Below are 21,633 nucleotides of genomic sequence, written 5' to 3' on the forward strand. Positions count from 1 at the left end.
ACATGTGTTTACAGGCGTTAAGCATTTTGTCCTCCAAAAGGCCATTGCTCCTGGACGCATTAGCAGTGGGTTTTTTCTCTGCCTCTAAACGCCTCTAAAAGCTTATGTGTGCATGGACACATAGGCTAAAATGCAGGTTTACAGAGCTGAAAAAATATCCAATTTCCATGAGGACTACAACTACACTTTCTTTTTTGCAAAATCTAAAAATGGAGTTCTATTAGGTGAATAACCAGTGGAATGGTTGATGTCTCACTCCACAAATCAGTGGATAAATGGCTAAATAAATGACACAGCTATATTTGCACTGTAAACCAGTCATTCTGGATATATTGCTGATTGCTGTCCTAAAATTAGGACCAAGCCTTTTTTTGGATTTGTCATAAAATGATCATCTATGAATACTTTCAGTACTTAACAGCAGTTTAACATCAAACAGTTCAGTTTCTTCGTCATCAGGACTGTAACTGTGAGTGATGATACAAAACCATTAAGCAACGCATTGCTCCTTTAATCTCCATCTCAAAGGAAATTCTTCTAGTGATACCAAATACTGGTAACTTTTGTAGCAATCAGAAGTTCTGAACTATAGATATCTGATTTATCTAAATGTGTTAGCAAAATATTTTTGCTACGTGCATCAACCACCGTGCATGGCTCCCAGTATGCCCAGGCCTCATAAAAGTTGCGTGGCCAACACTGACTATTCTTACACCCTTGCTTACTACTACTACTACTACTACTACTACTACTACTGGGTACACAAGGATCTTTAAATGTTCTCTGCTTATTTATTTGGTGGTAGATCATTTACAAAAATAAATGTGATGATATTTTGTTTCATTAACCTCCTTAGACTGGTTATAGAGTATATCTCATAAAATATAGGAACTTTTATTTTGATTTAAGAGCTTGTCTAAAATTGTGTTCTTTCTTCTAGATCCTATGACAATGATGCGCTTGTTCGTGATCCTTCTGGCACTATGCACTATTTTATCAGGTAATATACAATGTATTTCAAACAAAAAAGTAGATTATCAAAAATAATATTTTGTCATCTGACTAGCTTTCCATCACTGGACTGTAAGCACATAACCAAAGCAGTACCCTTGTGCTAGAATCACCTTTTTCCAACAAACCATTTCTTGCTTTATCTGTGATAATCTGGCTTAAAATATTGTGATATTGTGAAAATAAAGCAAAGGGATATGACTGTATTCCTGCTCATCATGAGAAGAAATTTGTGGTTATTCAGGGAAAAGCTACCCCATAGCTTCTGTCACCTATAGTCACATGCCTGCTGTGCCTAATGGTAGTTCAACTCGTGTTTATTTAGGAAATGTTGGAAAGGGTGACCTTTGCATACATGTTCACATATAAACGTGAGCTGATTTATGCCATCTAAAAAAAGTGCAATGTTTGTCTTTGCCAATAAATCGGACTGTGCGCCTGAGCCCTGGATCACGTTATAACCAGAATCGGAATTGCACAAGAACTGCACCACATTCCTGTGCAATTCTCATGAGATTCAGTGAGCTATGATTTGAGCCTATTTATTTTGAATGGGCTCAAATCACATCGCATAGCACCAAAACCATGCAGGCACCTTTTCTGAGCTGCACTGAAAATGGATTTCATGCTCATTTTGTACCATCATTCTCAGCATGCTTTGAATGGAACTGTTTTAGGAAACTGTTAAATTGTTGGGTTTAGTCTTGCTTCAACTTCCTAGGATAAAAGATGAACACTTAGGTGTCCATTTATGAACCAGCGGTAATAGATCGCTGCTCAGTGCTCCTTCATTCTCGAAGGACACAGTTCTCCTGTGAATGCAGTTTATGAAGCAGTTCTCCGAACGAAGGGAGAACGGTCTCCAAACGCTGGAGAACGGTCTACAAACAGTGGAAATCGGCTGATTTTACTATAATCTCGTGAGATTACAGTAAAAGATCAGTTTACTAAACAGGGGTAAATTATCTCTGCTTAGTTTGCGGTCCCTCCGATTCTCCAGCTCTGGGCTGGAGAATCTGGAGGGAGAACACAGATCTCCAGTGAAGGGCTGACATGATCTTCTGAGTGTCATAAACTGTGAATGACCAGAGAATAGCTGAGATCCGTTGAATCGCCACTATTCTCTGTGTCATAAACAGACACCAAACATCTTTCTGGCTATATTTAGAGATCAAAGGCGGAAAGTAGTGAGATTTGCTTTCAATATGTTCTGAGACTGAATTAATAAGTGTATAAGAAAACAATTTACATATAAAACAATGCAAAAAGCAAAAGGAAGCAAGCCACAAGAAAAAAAAAACATCTTTCACCAATCTGAAAATGATAGAATTCAAATTGGTTTCTACCTCTGCCAAGCTGCATGAACTTGTAAACCTAAAATTGATATATTGGGTTTGATTTAATAAAGGAGTTGAGACTGCTTAGAAAAGTAAATGTTCACTTAGTTTTGCACACAAAAAAAGGTGATTAAAAAAAAATCAAGCGCAAGGAAAATAAAAAACAGTATTTTGCACATGATTGGATGATTGAAATGATCACAGCTTCACATAATTCACTTAGCTGACTGAATATTCACTTTCCAAAGTAAACAGCCTCTTTTCCTTTAGTAAATCAGACCCATTTTGTTTTTTATTTGTTTTACATTTTAAAAGAGTTTTTTAGAAGCAAGTAATGCAAGTCGATGTTTTCCATTATTAACCACTTTCCCTGGTTGGACGTCATATGCCAAGTTTAAGTGGTTATACCAGGATGATGCCTGAAGCTACAGGCATCATCCCAGTATCAACGTTTTCAGCCAGCAATGGGCTTTTCTGTAGAAGTTCTTTGAGTGGCTGTATAGTCACTTGATCACTTCTCAGGTGGTGGAACAGGGTGACCCCCCCTCCCACCGCTGCACTCTTTTGCAGGGTCTTCCATCCCATCGGGGACAACTCCCATCAGCGGCATTCTGTGGACTGCACAGACAAAGAGGATTTTGTTCCTCCCTCTCAGTGATGCCAGAAACTGGAAGCAAGGAGGATTTTGTCACTTTGCCATTGGTTTCAGTTCTGTGTTTACTGGATGGTTACCAGCCAGTGAGGCAGCCTATCAGAACAATCTGTGTCTGAGTGGCTGCATTGGAGGCCAGAGGAAAGATCTGGGGTCTAATAGACCCCAGATCTCTCCATAAAGAGGAACTGTCATGGCCCATGATATCACAAAGGATGTTGTTCATTAAGTGAACAGTGTTAAAAAAAAGTTTAAAAAAAAAACCAATTATAAGCGTCTCGACCCACCCCCCAAACCCCAGTCTCACGCACAAATGTGAATACATGCATAAGTCACACACACATATATAAATGGCTGTTTATCCACAGCTGTACACAATTGTAAAGCATGACATGTTAGCTATCAATTTATATTTTACCAAAAACTTGGGTATTGTATTGTGTTCACTAAAATCCATTAAAATGTATCTTTTCCAAAAAATTTGCATTTGAAAAAAAACAGCTGCGCAAATCCTGTTGGACGTAAAAAATACCCACCATTTTATTTTCTAGGGCCTCTGCTTAAAACATTAAATAAATAAATAAAATAATAATTTAAAAAAATATATATATATATATTTAATGTTAGGGGGTTCTAAGTAATTTTCTAGCAAAATAATGCTGATTTTTACATGTGTGTGGGAAAGTGGCAGAATTGGCCCAGTAGGCAAGTAGTTAAAAAATCGTTCCTATCAGAAACTTGTGTTGTATGGGCATTAAGAACACACCAAGACAACCTGTAATATAGTACATAAAACTGGATTTTTTGTAAATGACAGTACATGTATCAGCACAGTCAGAAGTCATAGCATATAACATTATAATACAATTTGTTTTTTACTTGTCTCCTCTAGTGCACTGTGCAGATGAAATAGCTTGTGGTGCCTCTAACTGTGACTGTGACTTGTCCAGATATAATAAAACAGGTATAGTATTACCCTATAGCATCAGTATCCACATTTAATTTCAATTCTTTTCTAATGAGTTTATTGACCCTTTCTGTAAGGACATTGGGGTTGACTTACTAAAGGATTAGAGGCTGTTTATATAGCAAAGTGAATGTTCACTTTTACAAAGCATGAGCTCACTTTTTTAAGTGAATGACAATAAATAAGGTGAATCTGTGTTCATTTTCAATACTCAATCATGTGTAAAGAAAATGAAAGCATCACATTTTTGCTAGGACATGATTGGTTGATTGAAATGAAGGAGCTTAATTTTATTTACTAAACTGAACATTTACTTACAGAGAGACCACAATGGGGGGGGGAAGCATGGGGTCCCTTCTAAATTCCTACTAGACCCTTGATCCAAGCACAGGCCTGGCAGGGCAGGAAAGGGAGGAATGATCGAGCACCTCCCCTCCCTGTGACTCACCAGGCCACGTGCCTGCGGCATTGGAATAGTGTCCCAAGGACAGGGGCCTCTTCCCCATAACCCTGGCCTGGTGGTTTTTGGGTCTGCAGGCAGGGGGGCTTAGTAGCACCAGTGTACCCCTTTTATATTTTGCCAGCACTACTGGCAAAATATACTGTGGACAGATGAAACCAAGATTTAGTTGTTTGGGAAGAACACACAACACTATGTGTGGACAAAAAAAAGGCACAGCACACCAACATCAAAACCTCATCCCCACTGTAAAACATGGCGGAGGGAGCATCATGGTTTGGGGCTGCTTTGCTGCCTCAGGGCCTGGACGGATTGTTGTCATTGATGGGAAAATGAATTCCAGAGTTTATCAAGACATTTTGCAGGAAAACGTACGACCATCTGTCCGCCAACTGAAGCTCCGCAGAGGATGGGTAATGCAACAGGACAATGACCCAAAGCATACAAGTAATTCAACAAAACAATGGCTGCAACAGCACAGAATGCGCCTTCTGGAGTGGCCCAGTCAGAGTCCTGACCTCAACCCGATTGAAATGCTGTGACATGACCTTAAGAGAGCGATTCACACCAGACATCCCAAGAATATTACTACACTGAAACAGTTTTGTGAAGAGGAGTGGTCCAAAATTACTCCAGATCGTTGTGCAGGTCTGATCTGCAACTACAGGAAACGTTTGGTTGAGGTTATTGCTGCCAAAGGAGGGTCAACCAGTTATTAAGTCCAAAGGTTCACATACTTTTTCCTCCCTGCACTGTGAATGTTTATATGTTATGTGCAATTAAACCATGGCAACATCTAATGTTTGTATAGTATTATGTTCAGCACACTGTCTTCTCCTATTGGGACTTAGATGACGTTCAGAGAACATTTTATGCCCAATTCATGCAAAACTCCATGTAATCCCAAGGGGTTCACATACTTTTTCTTGCAACTGTATGTGTCTCCATTTGGACTGTGGTACCTTTGAGGGGTTAAAAAAAAGCTCAGTTTAAGTACTCTGGAGTTCCTTCCCATGCAGAGTGAGGGGTTCCAGGGTAATCGGAAAGAGCTTGCAGCTTTTCCAGTATTATTAAGCCCTTATATGGAACCCGGAATTCAGAAGCTCGGAGAGACTCCAACCCTGATTATGGGGACTTTAGTCCTGAAAAGGTTAACCTGCTGATGGTGACCTTGCCTTTGTACCCCTGGAACTAGTGTGGACATAACCCTGTTAGGGACAAGTTTTTGTTGGCAGTGAGTCAAAGGTTTAACTACTTGCTGACTGCACTATAGCCAAATGATGGCTACAGCACGGTCGTCCAGTTCTGGGAGGCCGTGTGTTGGGTGTCAACAGAGCCCATCGGTTCTGCTTATCCATGCCAATCAGTGTCCATCAGTGCTGCCAGTCAGTGCCAACTATCAGTGCCCCCTCATCAGTGTCCATCAGTGCTGCCCATCAGTGACGCCTATCAGTGCCCATCAGTGCAGCCTATCAGTGCCCATTAGTGCTGCCTATCAGTGCCCATCAGTGCTGCCTCATTAGTGCACATCAGTGAAGGAGAAGAATTACCTGTTTGGAAAATGTTATACCAGAAACTAAGAAAAACGTTTTTTTCTACTGCTCCTAATCTATCTACTGTTCCTAACAGCATTTGGTCATTTATTATGTTATAATTAAAATTAATTTTTTTTCTCATTCCATAATTTAGTGTCCCCTGCAAATGTAACAGTTGAGTGCTCTAATGGACAAATGGACATATACATTTCTAAGTGTCAACTGCAAAAGAACAATTTTAATATCTACACTCTGGGACTGAGTAATAACACTGGAAGTGAATGTAACAACTTCAATGTGTCTATGAATAATGAACCTCAACTAGCTTTTCACAATCCTCTGGCTTTTGGAAAATGTGGCAACAATATAACAGTAAGTGGAAATTGAACAAAATGAATTAACATTAATGAAATACTAATAAGAACTGTGTGCTATGTTGTGGGAATACTAGTATTTTAAAATATGGTGTAAGCTATCCATAACCTTCAAGCTCACCGTAAAGCCGGCCATAGGCTGATTAATGCTGCCAGTTCAGCAGGGACTGTTCAAATTTTGATCAGTGTGTGGCCATCCCTGCTCGACAGAAGCCTATAATTAGTTGATCAGCGGCTGCAGGCAGTCATTGGTAACAGTAGATCAGTGTATTCTGATAACAGTGTCTTCTTGGGATGGAGTAATCTGTTGGCCATCAGTGGCTGGCTTTTTCTCTTAGAGGGTATATTTCTAGAGCAGTAAATGTGACATTCACCTAACATTAACTGCAACTATATCTTCCTAGCACATGTTTAAATTGATAAGGATGTATTACTGGAACCAAAGAAAAATAGAAAAGTGATGGCAGAAAAAAAGACCAAGTGGTCCCTCAAGTCTGCCCATTTTTTTTTTTTTAATACATGTTTTGTATAGATCTATGTTTGTCCCAAGCATGTTTGAAACCACTTACTGTTGACTGACTCGCCACTGCTGGAAGTCTATTCCAAGCATCATCTACCCTTTTGGTAAAATAATACTTTCTAAGATTAGTTTTGAACTTTCTTCCAGTTAGCTTGAATTCATGTCCCCGTGTTCTTGATCTTGGTTTCATATTGAAAATATTACCCTCTTGAACCTTGTTCACCCCCTTGATGTATTTAAAGGTTTCAATCATGTCTGCCCTTTCCCTATTTTCCTCCAGACTGTGCATAATAAGTTCACCTAAAGTGAATGTTTGATGCATGTCACACTTATGGCTTTATAAATATACCCATTAGTGTAACTTCTGTTGACTGACTCACCACTGCTGGAAGTCTATTCCAAGCATCATCTACCCTTTTGGTAAAATAATACTTTCTAAGATTAGTTTTGAACTTTCCTCCAGTTAGCTTGAATTCATGTCCCCGTGTTCTTGATCTTGGTTTCATATTCAAAATATTACCCTCTTGAACCTTATTCACCCCCTTGATGTATTTAAAGGTTTCATTCATGTCTTCCCTTTCCCTATTTTCCTCCAGACTGTATATAATAAGTTCACCTAAAGTGAATGTTTGATGCATGTCACACTTATGGATTTATAAATATACCCATTAGTGTAACTTCTGGTGAGATTAAAATAATTGTTTCCAGGTCAATATTAAAGGATAAGTTCACCTTTTGTAACATGTTACATGTTACAGCCATATTCAGGGTGTAACATGTAACGATAGGACCAGCTCCTGCTCCCCAAGTGTGACAACTAGAGGGGAATCTTCTCAGCCTGCTAGCTGTCACAATTTTTTTTAAATTACTCATTTGAAGGCTTATATGCAAGTTATTGGCCATAAATGGGGTATGGGGACTTGGGTACTGCCCTGAGCAATATGAATCAGTGAAAAAACAAATTTCAGAAAGTACTGTTTTTAAAGGTACAGTCATTTTTCATTGCTTAAAGTAAAAAAAAAAAAAAGAAAAGAAAGAAAAATTCCCTTAAATAGCATGCCTGGGGGGTCCCCTTAAACTATCATCTGTACAATGTGTAGATCCTGCTGCAGCAGGACTGACTTTTTTTTTAAAATGACATGTTTATTAAAAAAAAAAATACAGTGGGGTCTCCCCCCCAATCCATACCAGACCCTTTAAGTCTGGTAGGGAGGTTAGGAGAAACTCCACAGTAAAAAATGTTATAAAAAGTATGTGGGGTTTCCCCTAAAAGCCATACTAACCGACGCTGTTCCTTTTTTTAAATATATTTTTGTTTTATTTTTAGTTGTTTTTTTTTATATTATTTTTTAAAAATTATTACTTATTTATTTTTATTTTTTCCAGGGAGAGTATTCTCCCTTCTGTCTTTGGTATTGTCCAGCAACACACTGCATAAGACTGCAGTGTAAGCAGCCTTCTATAGTGTGGAGTATGGATTTAGCTGTGAGCCATCATTGGCCAAAGTCACTGTGACTTTGGCCAATCATGGCTCTCACACTGCATTGTGCTATGATTGGCCAAAGCATTGCACTTGACCTGTGGTAAGATGCATTGCTTTGGCCAATCATGGCTCTCACAATGGTGAACATTGCTCTCACAAGGTGAACACGCGAACAGTCCATGTTCTAGTTGAACTTACATTCAGCTTGAACATCGAGGCCAACACTATTAATATGCTCTGTGCAATGGTATTGTTTATCTGCAAAAAATTTGCTTTTATTATTTTTTGTTAAAAAGTGGACTTATCCTTTAACTATTGCAAGGATTTAAAGTGTTACTAAACTCACAACAGTAAAATCAGTCTGTATATGCAGTAAAGGATGCTTGTTATACTCACTGTGGGGTTAATCCTTCGCATTGTGTAAAAAGAATGTTTGATCGTGTCTTCTCTGATCCTCCCCTTCTTCTACTGTCCCCAATCCATCTGCTGATAGTACAAAGCTCTAGGAGTCACTCTGCACATGCTCAGTTTAGTGTGTGTTTCTAGAGAGTTTATTTTTTTTTCTTTGGATGTATGTGATCAGCACAGGGCCAATCAGAATTGCACAGACAGAGGGTCAGGGTTTATGCAGCCTCATAGGACAGTCAGAGGAGAATGAAAATTACAAGCTTTAACCAGTGCTCAGCTGGACACTGATAGAAGTCACAAGACTGCTATATACTGCTGATGAAAAAAGGCATTTAGCAGTTTATATTTACACAAATAGTTGCATTTCCATGCATTGTGTACTGTAGGACACTAGGGATAGTGAATGCAAGATCATGGGTTTATTAACACTTTAAGTAAGATATATTGCAGAGTCCTATCTATCGCTGTCCTGCTGAAACTCAAACATGTACAGGTATTTCACTGACTTCTGAGGCAATCAAACAACGATTCTACCCCCACTCCACAATGCACTTGATGAGATGCACCGGTGCTCAGGCTGAGGGCCACTGTAAGCCCAAGACAAGCTCAATCCTTTAGAAAAGCTGGAACTTTGGTTAAATCCACAAATAAATATCCTGTATTCATAAGGAATAGTACATACAATCCACAGTGAAAGTAAACACATTTCAGCCACTAGACCTTAATCACGGCTAACTTTGTTACAGAATAACACACAATATATAAAGATATAAAACCCACGTGTAAATGGGGGGAGAGAAAAAAAACCAGGGTAAATATTAAAATATGGATCAGAGTAAACTGGAAAAAAAATTTTGAAACCTTGTGCAGGTAACACTACCTCACTAGCCAGTAAGTCCTACCCTACCCACACCATAAGATCAGGAATTGATTAGAGCAAGGAGGAACTGTTCCACAGAGGCAAATGATCTCTCCGAATGTAAACCATTATGATGAGATTGAAACAGAGGGGATATCCAGAATGGTTCATTCAGAGAGGTTTTAATATTGCTTCTGCTATTTACAGATCTGAATTGGGAGATGGTTACAATACGTCAGGCAAATATTCATCTTCAAAGAATGTGAACATCAAAAAGATTCAAGAGTGACCTATGTAACCAAATACTTGACTGAACTAAAATGACTAAAATGAATCTTTCTGTACTTTCTTTAGATAGGGAATGTCACTTCATTTTATCTAGAGAGGCTGTAATTTTTCCAGTTTAGCTTCCCTCCTGTCCCCCAGTTATTTTTCCAGCCATAATCCCATTACCACAAAACAGCTTGGTTGCATCACTTGGGATCATTTTGTTGAGCTCACAACACTTGCAGATATTACAGTGTACACACGGTTAGTAAGATTGTCACTTCTCTTACCACTTGGCAACAATTTTTCCACTAGGCAATATATCAATTGTGGTGCTAATTCTGTTGTATATGGGATTCAATGTACCAGTTCCCATATAAAATATGTGGGGTGCAACATTTTAGAAGTGTCCACAGTGGTCGAATGTCTTCTTTTTATGATATTGAAAGAGTGTCTTTACCAGATAGAAGAGTAGACAGATATCATAGGCTGTGAAAAGGGGAGGTTTGAGGGAGTCAGGGCATGGACCTGAACCCAGGAGCTCTGCTGTGTCTAACAGCATTCCTTCTTGCTGAGCCACCTGAGATGTTGGACAGCTCCCTTCTGATCCATTAGACAGTCTTGTGTTTCATGAACTCTTTGCTCATTCCATGAACTTCCTGATTTAAACTATGTCTCTGCACTTCCTGTTTGCCAGATGTTTGTGCTCTCTAGCCAATATCTTGCTCTTGTCACTCCTGCTGCCATTCATATCTTCATTTCCACTCATGACTAACCTTTGGCTTGTTCCTCAACTATGCTTCTGCCTGATCCCAACCTACAACCAACTGTTACTGGCCTTTGGTTTGTTTACCGACTATGCTTCTATTTGATCCCCACTTGCTATATCTGCAATTTGACCCCAGCTTGCTGTCCTCCTGGTAGGGTTGCCACCTCACCCCTTTAAAACCTGAACAAATATTAATTACAGATGTTCTGAGGCCAATTTATTGCCGATAAGGCACTGAGTTTAGTTACCACCTTAATCAGCCACAGAAGTTGTGTAATTATTATGTGTTTGGTTTTGAAGCGATGAGGTGGCAACCCTACCTCCTGGTGGGGCGATCTGAGGACCGCGACCTGATACTAACACGCAGCAAAACCCATCTATACCATCAGGAGCTCTGGTGAAAACTTGTTAGTACTTAGATCCCGCTCCTTGGGTGAACCCATATCATCCGCCAGGGTGACCTGCTTGTATACCTGTCCTGCTAGACGGTAGGAGCCTCTCAACTGGTATAGCTACTGGTCTCCAAGCCTGAACCCTGACTGTAACAGGTGGATTCATAAACTACAAAGCCATGCACTACACAGTCTCAACTATTGGTGGGATGTCAATTTATATCTCAAATGAATCTCCTTTTTTTTCCGTCTCTCAACTATCCAATTGTGAATTTGCGATGATATTACATTGCCACCTATTTGTGCATTTTTATTACCGGAGTACCTCGGTTTATGAATTGAATGCGTTCTGCGGGACTTTTCATATTGCGAAAAATTTGTAAACCAAAAAGCGGTTTCCCATAGAAATGCACTGAAAACCAATTAATCTGTTCTGGAGGTCAGAAAAAAAGTAAAAAAAAGTATTTTATCTGTTCAAAACTCTTTATAAAGTGTACTTTAAAGGCATAAATACTGTACAGGGACATGATTAAAAATTAATTCGTAAATGCATTGAAAACCAATTAATCCGTTTCAGAGGTCAGAAAAAAGTCAAGAAAAGTTTTATCTTTTCAAAACTCTTTATAAAGTGCACTTGAAAGGTATAAAGGGACATGATTTAAAAAAAAATTTGTAAATGCATTGAAAACCAATTAATCCGTTCCAGAGGTCAGAAAAAAGTAAAAAATTGTCTTATCTGTTCAAAAGTCTTTATAAAGTGCACTTTAAAGGCAGAGTACTGTATAGGGATATGATTAAAAAAAAATTGTAAATGCATTGAAAACCAATTAATCCGTTCATATTGCAAAAAAAATTTGTACACCGAGGCATTATTTTCAATGGATTTTCATTCGTAAACCGAAAATTACGTTAACTGAGTCGTTCGTAAACCGAGGTACACCTGTATTATATTTATTGTGTAAATTGCTATTTTTAAATTAGCAGTATATATTTTTTCCTGTTTACTCCAATCTGACTTTTATTGTTTACCCTGCTTTCTATTCCCCCCCCCCCCCCATTTACACATAGGTTTTATATCCTTGTATATTATGGGTTATTGTGTAACAACGTTAGCTGTGATTAAGGCCTAGCATCCGAAACTTGTTGGCTTTCTTTGTAGATTTTATGTGCTGTGCCTTATGAATAAAGGATATTTATTTGTGGATTGAACCAAAGTGCCGGATCTTCTAAAGGATTTAATTAAAGGATTACTTCACCTTTTAACAAAAAATAATAAATGTGCATTTATTATTTTTTTGTTGTAGAGGCCTGTAAAGCATTGCATGCAGGTCTCTTGCAGACCTGTCCATATATCTGCTTACTAGTACATCCCATATGGGCAAGCAGATACACTGACAGGAAGAATCAATGTGCTGAGGTAGTTCATTGAGAACTACAAGCCGACATCTGCAAAGGATGGCGGTACTTGTAGTTCATTCATTCACAGGACTCTGAGAATGAATGACGCGGCTGTGTGAGCGGAACATGTAACATGTTCCCAAAGGTGAACTTATCCTTTAACTTCCTGCTTCCCAAAAGCCTGAGGGAGGGTCTGCCTGCTGTCATCACATCAGTTTCATTGTCTTATTCAGAGAGCTGGGAAAAGCAGTAGGCCAATTACATAACCAGAAGAAAATTCAGCAGAAATCTGATTTCTTGCTGTGGCAGTCATTGTAAGAATTCATACGTTATTTGGCAGGTTTAGGAAATAGAAGGATATTTCTTATAACACAATGCAAAGTAACACACACCACTCTGAGGAGTGTGTTGCGGTCCTGATAATTGTGAATGGTACCCCAAAACAAACGTACAGTATACGCTAATTTACCCATGTTGCTATAAAAATGTGCTGTAAGTGTAGTTTTTGCTACATTGTGGCATGCTGGCTGCCCATGGCTGCCTTAGCACAACACACTGTATTTGACCTGGCATTGGCCACTTGCAGTCTACTGTGCAGGAAATCTCAGACTGGGGGAGGAAGAAGCAGCACAATGAGGTGATCCAGTGTGTTGCCATGCTGTGGGGAAGAGAGAGCAGAGTGTCAAAGAGATGAACTCGCGAGTCTGCAGCTTCTCCTTTCATTGTCCTATCACAGGGTGGGAGAGGGAAGGAAACCGGTAACTGAGAAAGATCAGTTCCCCTCCCCTGGCAGACTGGACTGAGCTGTGTGGCACAGCCATGTACAATTCAGGACTAGATAAACAGAAATACAAATTCCTTTGGCAGATAAAACTGCTCCTAAATATGCATTTCTTCTGTGTTTCCCTAGAGTCAAGCTTTAACCTCTTCCCAACAGCTGCCGGTGGCCTCTTCAATGGATTTTAATGCCTAATCACTTGCTCATTGTGATTAGTTCCTGCAGTGGTCACATGATCAGGAGCCAATCCTGCTGGCTCCTGATCAGAACCCTTGACCAAGAGCTGTTGGAGACAGCTCGGTCCATATGCTGGGAGCATGCACACAGCATCTGACCAGTGTGGATGCATATGTGCATTAAAGCCCACTTATCCTGCTGCCTCAAATATGCCTTACAGCACAGGTGTCAAACACAAGGCCTGCAGGCCAAATCCAGCCCTCCAGGCCAGGTCATGTGGCCCTTGCACCTCTCCTGCAGGTACCCCTTGTCTCTGCCCCCACCTTGTCTCAGCAGTCGGCAGCAGAGAGGAGAATAGAACTCCTCTGCTAAATCCTGCACCTCTCAGTGCAGCTGTAGCACCCCCTCATCCCTGTCTCCCCTGGTCTCAGCATTCAGCAGATTCTGGTGACTGATTCTATTCCTCCTCTGGCCCTCCTCCAGACCCTGCACTTTCTGCTTTCCAGCTTTGCCCCCCACAGGGGGTGCACAATGATGTTAGGGAGGGTGTGGGATTCTTGACATCTGATGTAATGGGGGGGTGGGGTGCTCTGGAGATCTAGTCTTACATATACAACCGGCCCTTTGAGAGCAACCATAATGCTGATATGGCCCGCAGTGAAATGGAGTTTGACACCCCTGCCTTACAGAGTCAGGAAGAGATTAAAGTAACCCCCTAACCTAATCCCTTATACATTATCCAATCAGTCCTATACTAGACACATGACAGGAGAAACCTACTTTTCCTACCTTTCTTTTATAGAATACCTACAATTAAAGTGGTATTAATCCCAGAACCAAAATTGTAAAATATTGCAGTTTACTAATCCTTAGATGTGGTGGCTGCATTAGTTTACCCTTTTAGGCTTTTTCCCTCTATCTTCACCTGGTGATCTGGCCAGTAACACACCTCCAGTTTAGGGTGACTACATTCTGGATGAAGGAGCAAAAGAGACACATTGGAACAGCAGCATTGTTACTCTGGGGGGAGGTAGTGCTAGATGTACTAGCAGATTTACATACACTCACAAATTGAAGCTGAACTGCACTTCATAAGCAGTTATGGCAAACAGATTTTTTTCCTTTTTAAAAAAGATTTTACATAAATAATAGCTGATCACTGTCAGTAGTACATGGTTTGTCTTAATCCTGTAACTGCTACTTCTGCAGGATAGCTTGTCCTGTTGGAAAACAGCAGTCTTACTGGCCAGATCACCAGGTGAAAATAAAATAACGTATTTAAAAAAGGTAACTAATACAGCCATCATATTTAAGAATTTGTAAGCTGCAATATAATAAATACTGTATATGCTTTTGGGTTTAATACCCCTTTAAAATTTACATAGCACATATTTTCAAATAAAATCATCAGCTAAAAGCCTTACCCTACAGGATAATAATATATTTGTATACAGTCATTTAATTGTTTAGTAAGTACGGTGATGGAGATATTTAACACATTTGAATACTTCTCTTTTTACAGATCAATGATAGTTATGTGACTTTTTCCAATGTACTGAACATTTACACAGCATCATCAAATATAATAACCAGAAACAATGTTTCTGTGACTGTGAGCTGCACGTTTCCCTTGAATTATACTATTAGTCTAAACGCCACCTTCAAGCCTAAACTCACGTAAGTGTTATCCACATACAGTAGCTTTGTTACAGTGATCTCAAGATAATGGTGTGTACACAATCAGAATATGTTCAATAAACCAAATCTGGAGTGGTCATATTGGCAGAAAATAAAATGTAATGGTCATCACTTTGCATATTCATATACTGTAAGAACACTCAGGGACTGCTATCATAGCTCCTAACTGTCCCTCATTGAAAGGATTGTCCTTCAGTCCTTCTTTCGTCTTCAATTTTTCCTCTTTTGGTCTGATATATAGACCTCTGCAAAAAAATGCATTATTTAGCTTTCAAGTGTTATACTGTACTAACATTATTCCAGGCATTCCTATGGATTGGAAGGTGTAAACGGACCTGTGTCTGTTTACACTTGCCTACCTCTGGGTCCAATCAGGCCAACTTAAAAAAAAAAGGTGGAAGGCTCTTCTTCTGTTTGGATGGGCCAGATTGGAGGCAGTTGGGTGTAAACAGAAAGCGGAGTCCATTTACTCCCAGCCGCCCATAGAGTGGAGCGTGGTCTGTCCGTGCTAAAACTGGGAGGAGACAGACCTGTCATCTACCCCGCTCTGCTCCAAACAACAAGGGGATCTGCGAGTGGATTTCCTGCTGATAGGAACACAAATTGCCCATGTGAAAGGGCCCTAATGTACTAACATTGGCACCATGAATGTCTGCTGTACTGTTTATAATACAATTATCTCCTTTGATTGTCAGCTCCACCTAACGGTTGAAATATAGTATTTTTTTAATTAAAGAAAAAACAAAACACATGGCCACTTTATTCTGAGCAATATCCTACTCGTGTTTGTCCATATTCCTTACTAGAGATGAAATATTTGGTAAATTCAGTTCATATTTTTAAAGAAGAATTCCAAGTATGGGTATTTTTTTACAACTTAGGCCAGTGTAACAATGTATGTACCATACCTGTTAGATCCCCTGGAAGCTGGAAATCAGTATAGAAGATACGGCTACTCCAGTGAACTCCACTAGCTCCTTGACCCCATGCTGAGCAGCTGCCCTGCTGTATTGTGAACACAAGCCAACCACTTGGCATGGGTGCCGTTTAGAGAATGCTTTCCCTTTTCTCAATAAATGCAAATTGTTCTTTGATTGTTCAAAGTGGAGAGGCGGGACAATGACATCATACTCTCCAGCTCCGATGTTCCTAATGTAGCAGGCATCTGCTTGGCATGGGACCATGAAGCTAGTAGAGATCACTGGAGTTGCAGTGCCTACTACAGTGATTTCTCAACATTTCTAACCCTTGAGGAACCCTTGAAATAAATCTTAGATCCTATGGAACCCCTGCTCCGATCAATTCACTAGGGGTCATTGGGAAAAATGACCCTTATACATTGATGGTTAGAGAGTAGGCAGGCTCTTTCCAGTAATGATCATAACAACAGCCTTACAGACCACTAAAAAAAGTTCTGCTGTTATACAGCTGGTTATGCTGTTTGGAATTGGCCTCAGAACTATGCAGGCACCATCAAATGGGAGGTCAATCGGATCAGTCAGCCACAGCTCATGGTGTTCCAGCAACCTCTGACCTAGCAACCTCTGGAGGAACCCTAGAGTTGCACAGAACCCTTGTTGAGAATGGCTGTTTTTGACTGACCCCACAGGTATGCTATATGCATACTTACATCAATCCAATCTGGATCTATGTAACAATACCCACATCTGGCATTCTGCTTTAAATGTTTATTGATGCTGCATTTCAAATGTATGCTGTACTCTACTATCTCCAGTAGAGCAGTATTATACATTTACATATGTATAAAAAATAGCAGTGCTGTTTAATGACCTCAACTCCATCTTTATATTTATATTTTTCAGGACTGCACAAATAACTATACCTGGGGTGTTCGGTGCTGTAACTGTACTCATGGCTCTATACAAAGATGAAACATTTACAGAACAAATTACTGACGCAAATTCAGACCTGTCAATTGACAGTTATGTTTATGTGGGATTTAATATACCAAGTTTGCAAGCAAGCACATTCTCAGTTAAAGTTATAAGTATATATGCCTCTACACTAGAAACCGGTGGAGAAATATATAACCTGACTAATGGACCAGATGGGTATGTTCATATTGTATAACTTTGTCTGTTTTATTTATTTTAATCTAACTCTGGGTAGCTAAAATTATGCTTGATCTGGGGTCAGTCTTAGAATCATGGAGAGTGGTATTGGTGTTTAGGGTCCTGTACATTGAGGGGTGAAGTGCCAGCTGTGATCTTTGAATAGCAAACCTACGTTCAAAGTAAAATAGTAACATATAATATATTTGAGCTTTACAAAAGCCAAATGTGTGTATTTATAACACAGTGAACAAGATATTCAGCAAATATTCACTGCATAGGGTTGTATGCAGTGAATGTGCATGTTTTAATATACAGTGAATGATTCACCACCATGAATGTTTGGTGAATGCCACAGCCACTACTTTATAAATATTAATTTCCTTGAGATATTATGCAACCTGTATGTGGTATACTCATGGAAACATTGCATTTGATTACCTTTATAAGATTTACATAGCATTTTATTTACAGTATATACAGTGTGTATATATATATATATATATATATATATATATATATATATATACTGTGTACAGTATATATATTACAGGGTTTTCATATATATGCAGTGATAGCTACCATTCTTATAAATCATATGCATACCATGTTTTATAACTGAACAGATATTATAATGATGCGTATTAATTGGTATTTTTTAAGGATATTAAATATATATGTTGTAGGGAGTTATATACATGATTTTACAATACACCACATTTTTCATAATTGGTCATGTATTCAGAGTTTTTACATCTTTTGATTTTTTTTTGTTATGATTTTATAATATTTTGTTTTCCAGCCCTGGTAGCTTTATCTTCCGATCCACATAGTGATTTAGAATTGCAGGCAGAATTGTCTTGATTCTGCCTGCAATTCCAAATATCGCTAAAACTGCATCAAAACACACAACGTGCATTTGGGTGCCATTTTTTTGTCCTAATGACACCCCAAACGTGGTGCAATTTTGCTGTGATTGTTGCACAGAAAACTACGCATGTAAAAGCGCACCTGACTCAAGCCCAAGGTCCCTGAGCTTCTTTTGCCACAACAAACATGTATAGGGCAGTCCATTCACGTGAATGTGTTACCTTATGCTTGAGACATGGAAATGCATGATAGTCGCTCAAAAAAGTATGCAAAATGTGAACAGGGCCTTAAAGCAGAACTTGACCCAAAAGGAAAATTTTCCACTTTCAGTCCTCTTTCCCCCTTCCTCTGCCATATCTGGCATATCATTTTGGCAGGGGGGCAGTGAGTACCTGATTTTGACAGGTACCCATTTCCACTTCTGCTTGGACCACCTAGGTGTCACAGGTCCCAGAAGACAGCAGAACCATTCACAAAGTGCAGCGTGGCTCGTGTAGTGGGCTCAATGGGCAGCCGGCTGTGAAGCCAAAAGCAGCATAGCTGGCTGCCCACGGATAGGATGCCAGCATGGTGAATCCTAAGGCTAGTGAAGAACTAGCCCAGGTGAGTACTGCATTAGACCCTTGGACAGGTAAGTGCCCTTTTATTAAAAGTCAAGAGTTACAGGAATTGTAGCTGCTGACTTTTCATTTTTTTTCTTCAGAGAGAACAACTGCTTTCAGTTCAACAACCTTTTAAAAGGCTCCTTTCACATGGGTGTTCTATTTGTCCATTTTTTCTGTTTCAGTCGTTTTTATTGCAAATTGTTCTTTTCAAAGAGAAAGAACAAGGCATAGCAAGTGCATAGATGTTCAGACTGTACCACTCACATAGGTACTGTGGTACATACAAAAAAAAGGTACAAATATATAGCCGGATAAATGCCCTTACCTCCTCCTGGAGGTAACCTTGGAGGTAGCTAAAGAAATGCAACAAGTGTCAAAGCTCTGGAAATAAACAAAAGGACTATTCCTCATTATATGTCAATTCAGAAGCTTAAGTATGATCACAGTGAGGTAACAGTAAGCAAAACAGAGTGAGTGGTCAGTCCAACCCCTCTGATCCCGAAGAAGCCGTGGGCTCACCTGGGTCCCAGAGGATCAGACTAAGCAACTGAGGTCATATACATCCTCCTTCCACTAAAACCCATGGAGGCCATGGCACCATCAGTGTTAATCATTAATGGAAGAAAATAAAGTAACACCTCAATGCAATGCAATGGTTAGCAATTACCAGTAAGAATCTAGGCCCAGAGCCAGGGAACATCAATGGTCAGAACAGTGAGCTCCTTGAATCAATCAAGACAAATAGCATAAGAAAGGGAAAATAAAAGTAAAAAGAAAAAATTGGAAAGAGAAGGGGGGGAGGTAGGGGATGGGACAAACAGAAGAGAGGAAAAAGAAAGAAAGGGAGGAAAGAATTAATTAAATCAGAAAGAAAACCAATCCATCCAATAGTCCATTGCACACCGATTTTGTCCGTTTTTTTTATTCATCCGTTGATGGATGAAAAATGGACATCAATGCATACCTACGGAAAAACTGATAAAAAACGGATGTCGTCTGTTTACATCAGTTTTTTGTCCCCTTCTGTTAAGCTCAGAAAAAACAGAATGGACGAAAAACTAATGTAAACAGACAAATAGTCCATTTCTGCATTGGTAGTGGGTGTAAAAAAAACTGATGTAAAGCATGAGGAAAAACTGTTGTAAAAACAGATGTAAACTAATAAATAAAACTGATGTCAACTGATGAAAAACTGATCTGTTTTTTTTTTAAAAAACATCTTTGAAAAACGTAACTGAACTGATGAAAAAAATTAAAAAACCATGTGAAAGGACTCTAACACTCATTACCAACTCTCAACCATTAGACTTAGTTTATTATGATTACTCTTCCACTGTAATTATTATCATTGCAAGTAAGGCCATGCCCCAGCTAAATTTGTAATGAATTTTGAATATCATGGGGAAGAGTCAGAACCATTGTCAGTTTGTAATTGCTCTCTGTTTCCCTGCTGAGTGATTTACCTTAACTTCCTATATGAAGAGTGTCATAAAGAAAAATAAGTGTGGGTAAATCTCAATGATGGGGACACAGACAGAAATAAAAAAAATATTTTCTAGTACAGAGGGGAAATATTAGGATTCCCACCCTTCCTGTATAAGTGATGGGGGTAAGGTAGGACAGGGAATGTAGGAACACAGTCCTCAAAGTATAATTTGACTTATTCACACCTTGTCCAAATCTACAAAAGTGTTGTCATAATTTGGTTCATAAATATTGTATGTGTGTTGTGGTTTTTATTTTACACCCAAGACCTATGTGTTATGTCTTCTACTGAATAAGTTGTCAGCACTCTTCAGGATAGCTTTTGTCAGGAATAGGTACATCACCATTAAAGGCTTTTTACAATCTACAGACCCCATTCCTCTGAGTGCAATGCATTCAGAACTGCTCCCTTTTTGAAGCCTGTATACTAGTCCTAAGTCCAATTAACTGAATTTAGGCAAACTAAATATTGAATAGATTTATGTTGAAACTATAGCACTACCCTCTTGAGGGTTGCTGGATTTGGTGTATCCCACTAAGCTCTGCACAGCTAGGCAACATTTCCCACAATTTTTCTCACAGAGACAGTAAAACAGTCCTTGGGCTTGGTTTTGTTGTTTTACTAGGGGTTAACAATTTGGAAGGGGTCTAGGAGTATATGGGATGCCCAAGGAACTGTAAAACTTGAGGACAACTTCTCAGCAAACACTGTATACTGTACAAAAATGTGGACCAAAAAGTATCAACTGTCCCTTTAAGGAGCACTGATGTCCCATTTGGTGTATCTCCTCAGACCTCAGATGAATCCTTCCTTTTTCACCCAGCTGTCTTGAGGGTATCCTTAGGCAAGGGATTCCAAGATCTGTAGTTAAGTAGTCCCTGATGAGAACCAGTTGGGTATTGCACCTGACAACCATCTCCCTTCTTTGCCCCAGGGGGTGTAGAAATACTCACACTGTCCTGTTCTGTAGCTTGGTGGGTTGCAGCTGCTTTCAGGCCTTGTGCTGGCCTGGCTCCTTCCCTGCTGACAGGATGTCCTCCCTAGGAGATGGTGGTACAGTGGAGATCCTTTCATCCAGCACTAGCCTATAGGTAGGGCCCCCTCGCAGGCTCCACACTCCAGCACCTTCTTTCAGTCCATCTTCTACCTGACTCCAACACCAACCCCCACTGTACAGGTTCTCTCACATTTAAGGGTTGCTCTTAACCATCATGCCTAGCCTCCTGCTTGGGGATTGATTATGTTCCCTTAAACATGCAAATCTAGGCCTCCTCCCCTCCTCCATCCATCTTCTAGAAAGTTCCTCCAGTTTCTTGAAGGGTGAGAGGGCTCCAGAAGCCCTGACCTGTACAGCCTCCTAGCTTGCCCTGAAGAAACCTCACTACCTCACTCCCAGGCTGACTCATCCCAGGCTTCTAACAAGCCTCTGACTAAAAAAAAAAACAATCCTGTCTAGCTAAACCTAGAGGGTGCTACACAACAATAATGAAAGTCTAATTTACTGTTTTTTGTCAT

At 39.6% G+C, this 21,633-nt stretch overlaps 1 protein-coding gene across 1 annotated transcript in view; it reads left to right on the top strand.

Annotated features, from left to right (window-relative positions):
• The first annotated feature begins 938 nt into the window (after positions 1-938).
• LOC149455381 (uromodulin-like) overlaps positions 939-21,633 on the top strand; it is a 31,779-nt gene continuing 11,084 nt past the window's right edge. Inside the window, exons 1-5 of the mRNA XM_089686208.1 lie at positions 939-1,000; positions 3,893-3,964; positions 6,117-6,334; positions 14,910-15,064; positions 16,909-17,157. Of these exons, the coding sequence (XP_089542334.1) occupies positions 946-1,000; positions 3,893-3,964; positions 6,117-6,334; positions 14,910-15,064; positions 16,909-17,157 (749 nt within the window). The 5' untranslated portion in view covers positions 939-945. The remainder of the gene's footprint in view (positions 1,001-3,892; positions 3,965-6,116; positions 6,335-14,909; positions 15,065-16,908; positions 17,158-21,633) is intronic.

Source organism: Staurois parvus, unplaced genomic scaffold (genome assembly GCF_062004578.1).
Source record: "Staurois parvus isolate SC_StPar_1 unplaced genomic scaffold, SC_StPar_1.0 ptg000394l, whole genome shotgun sequence".
Lineage (NCBI taxonomy): Eukaryota > Metazoa > Chordata > Amphibia > Anura > Ranidae > Staurois > Staurois parvus.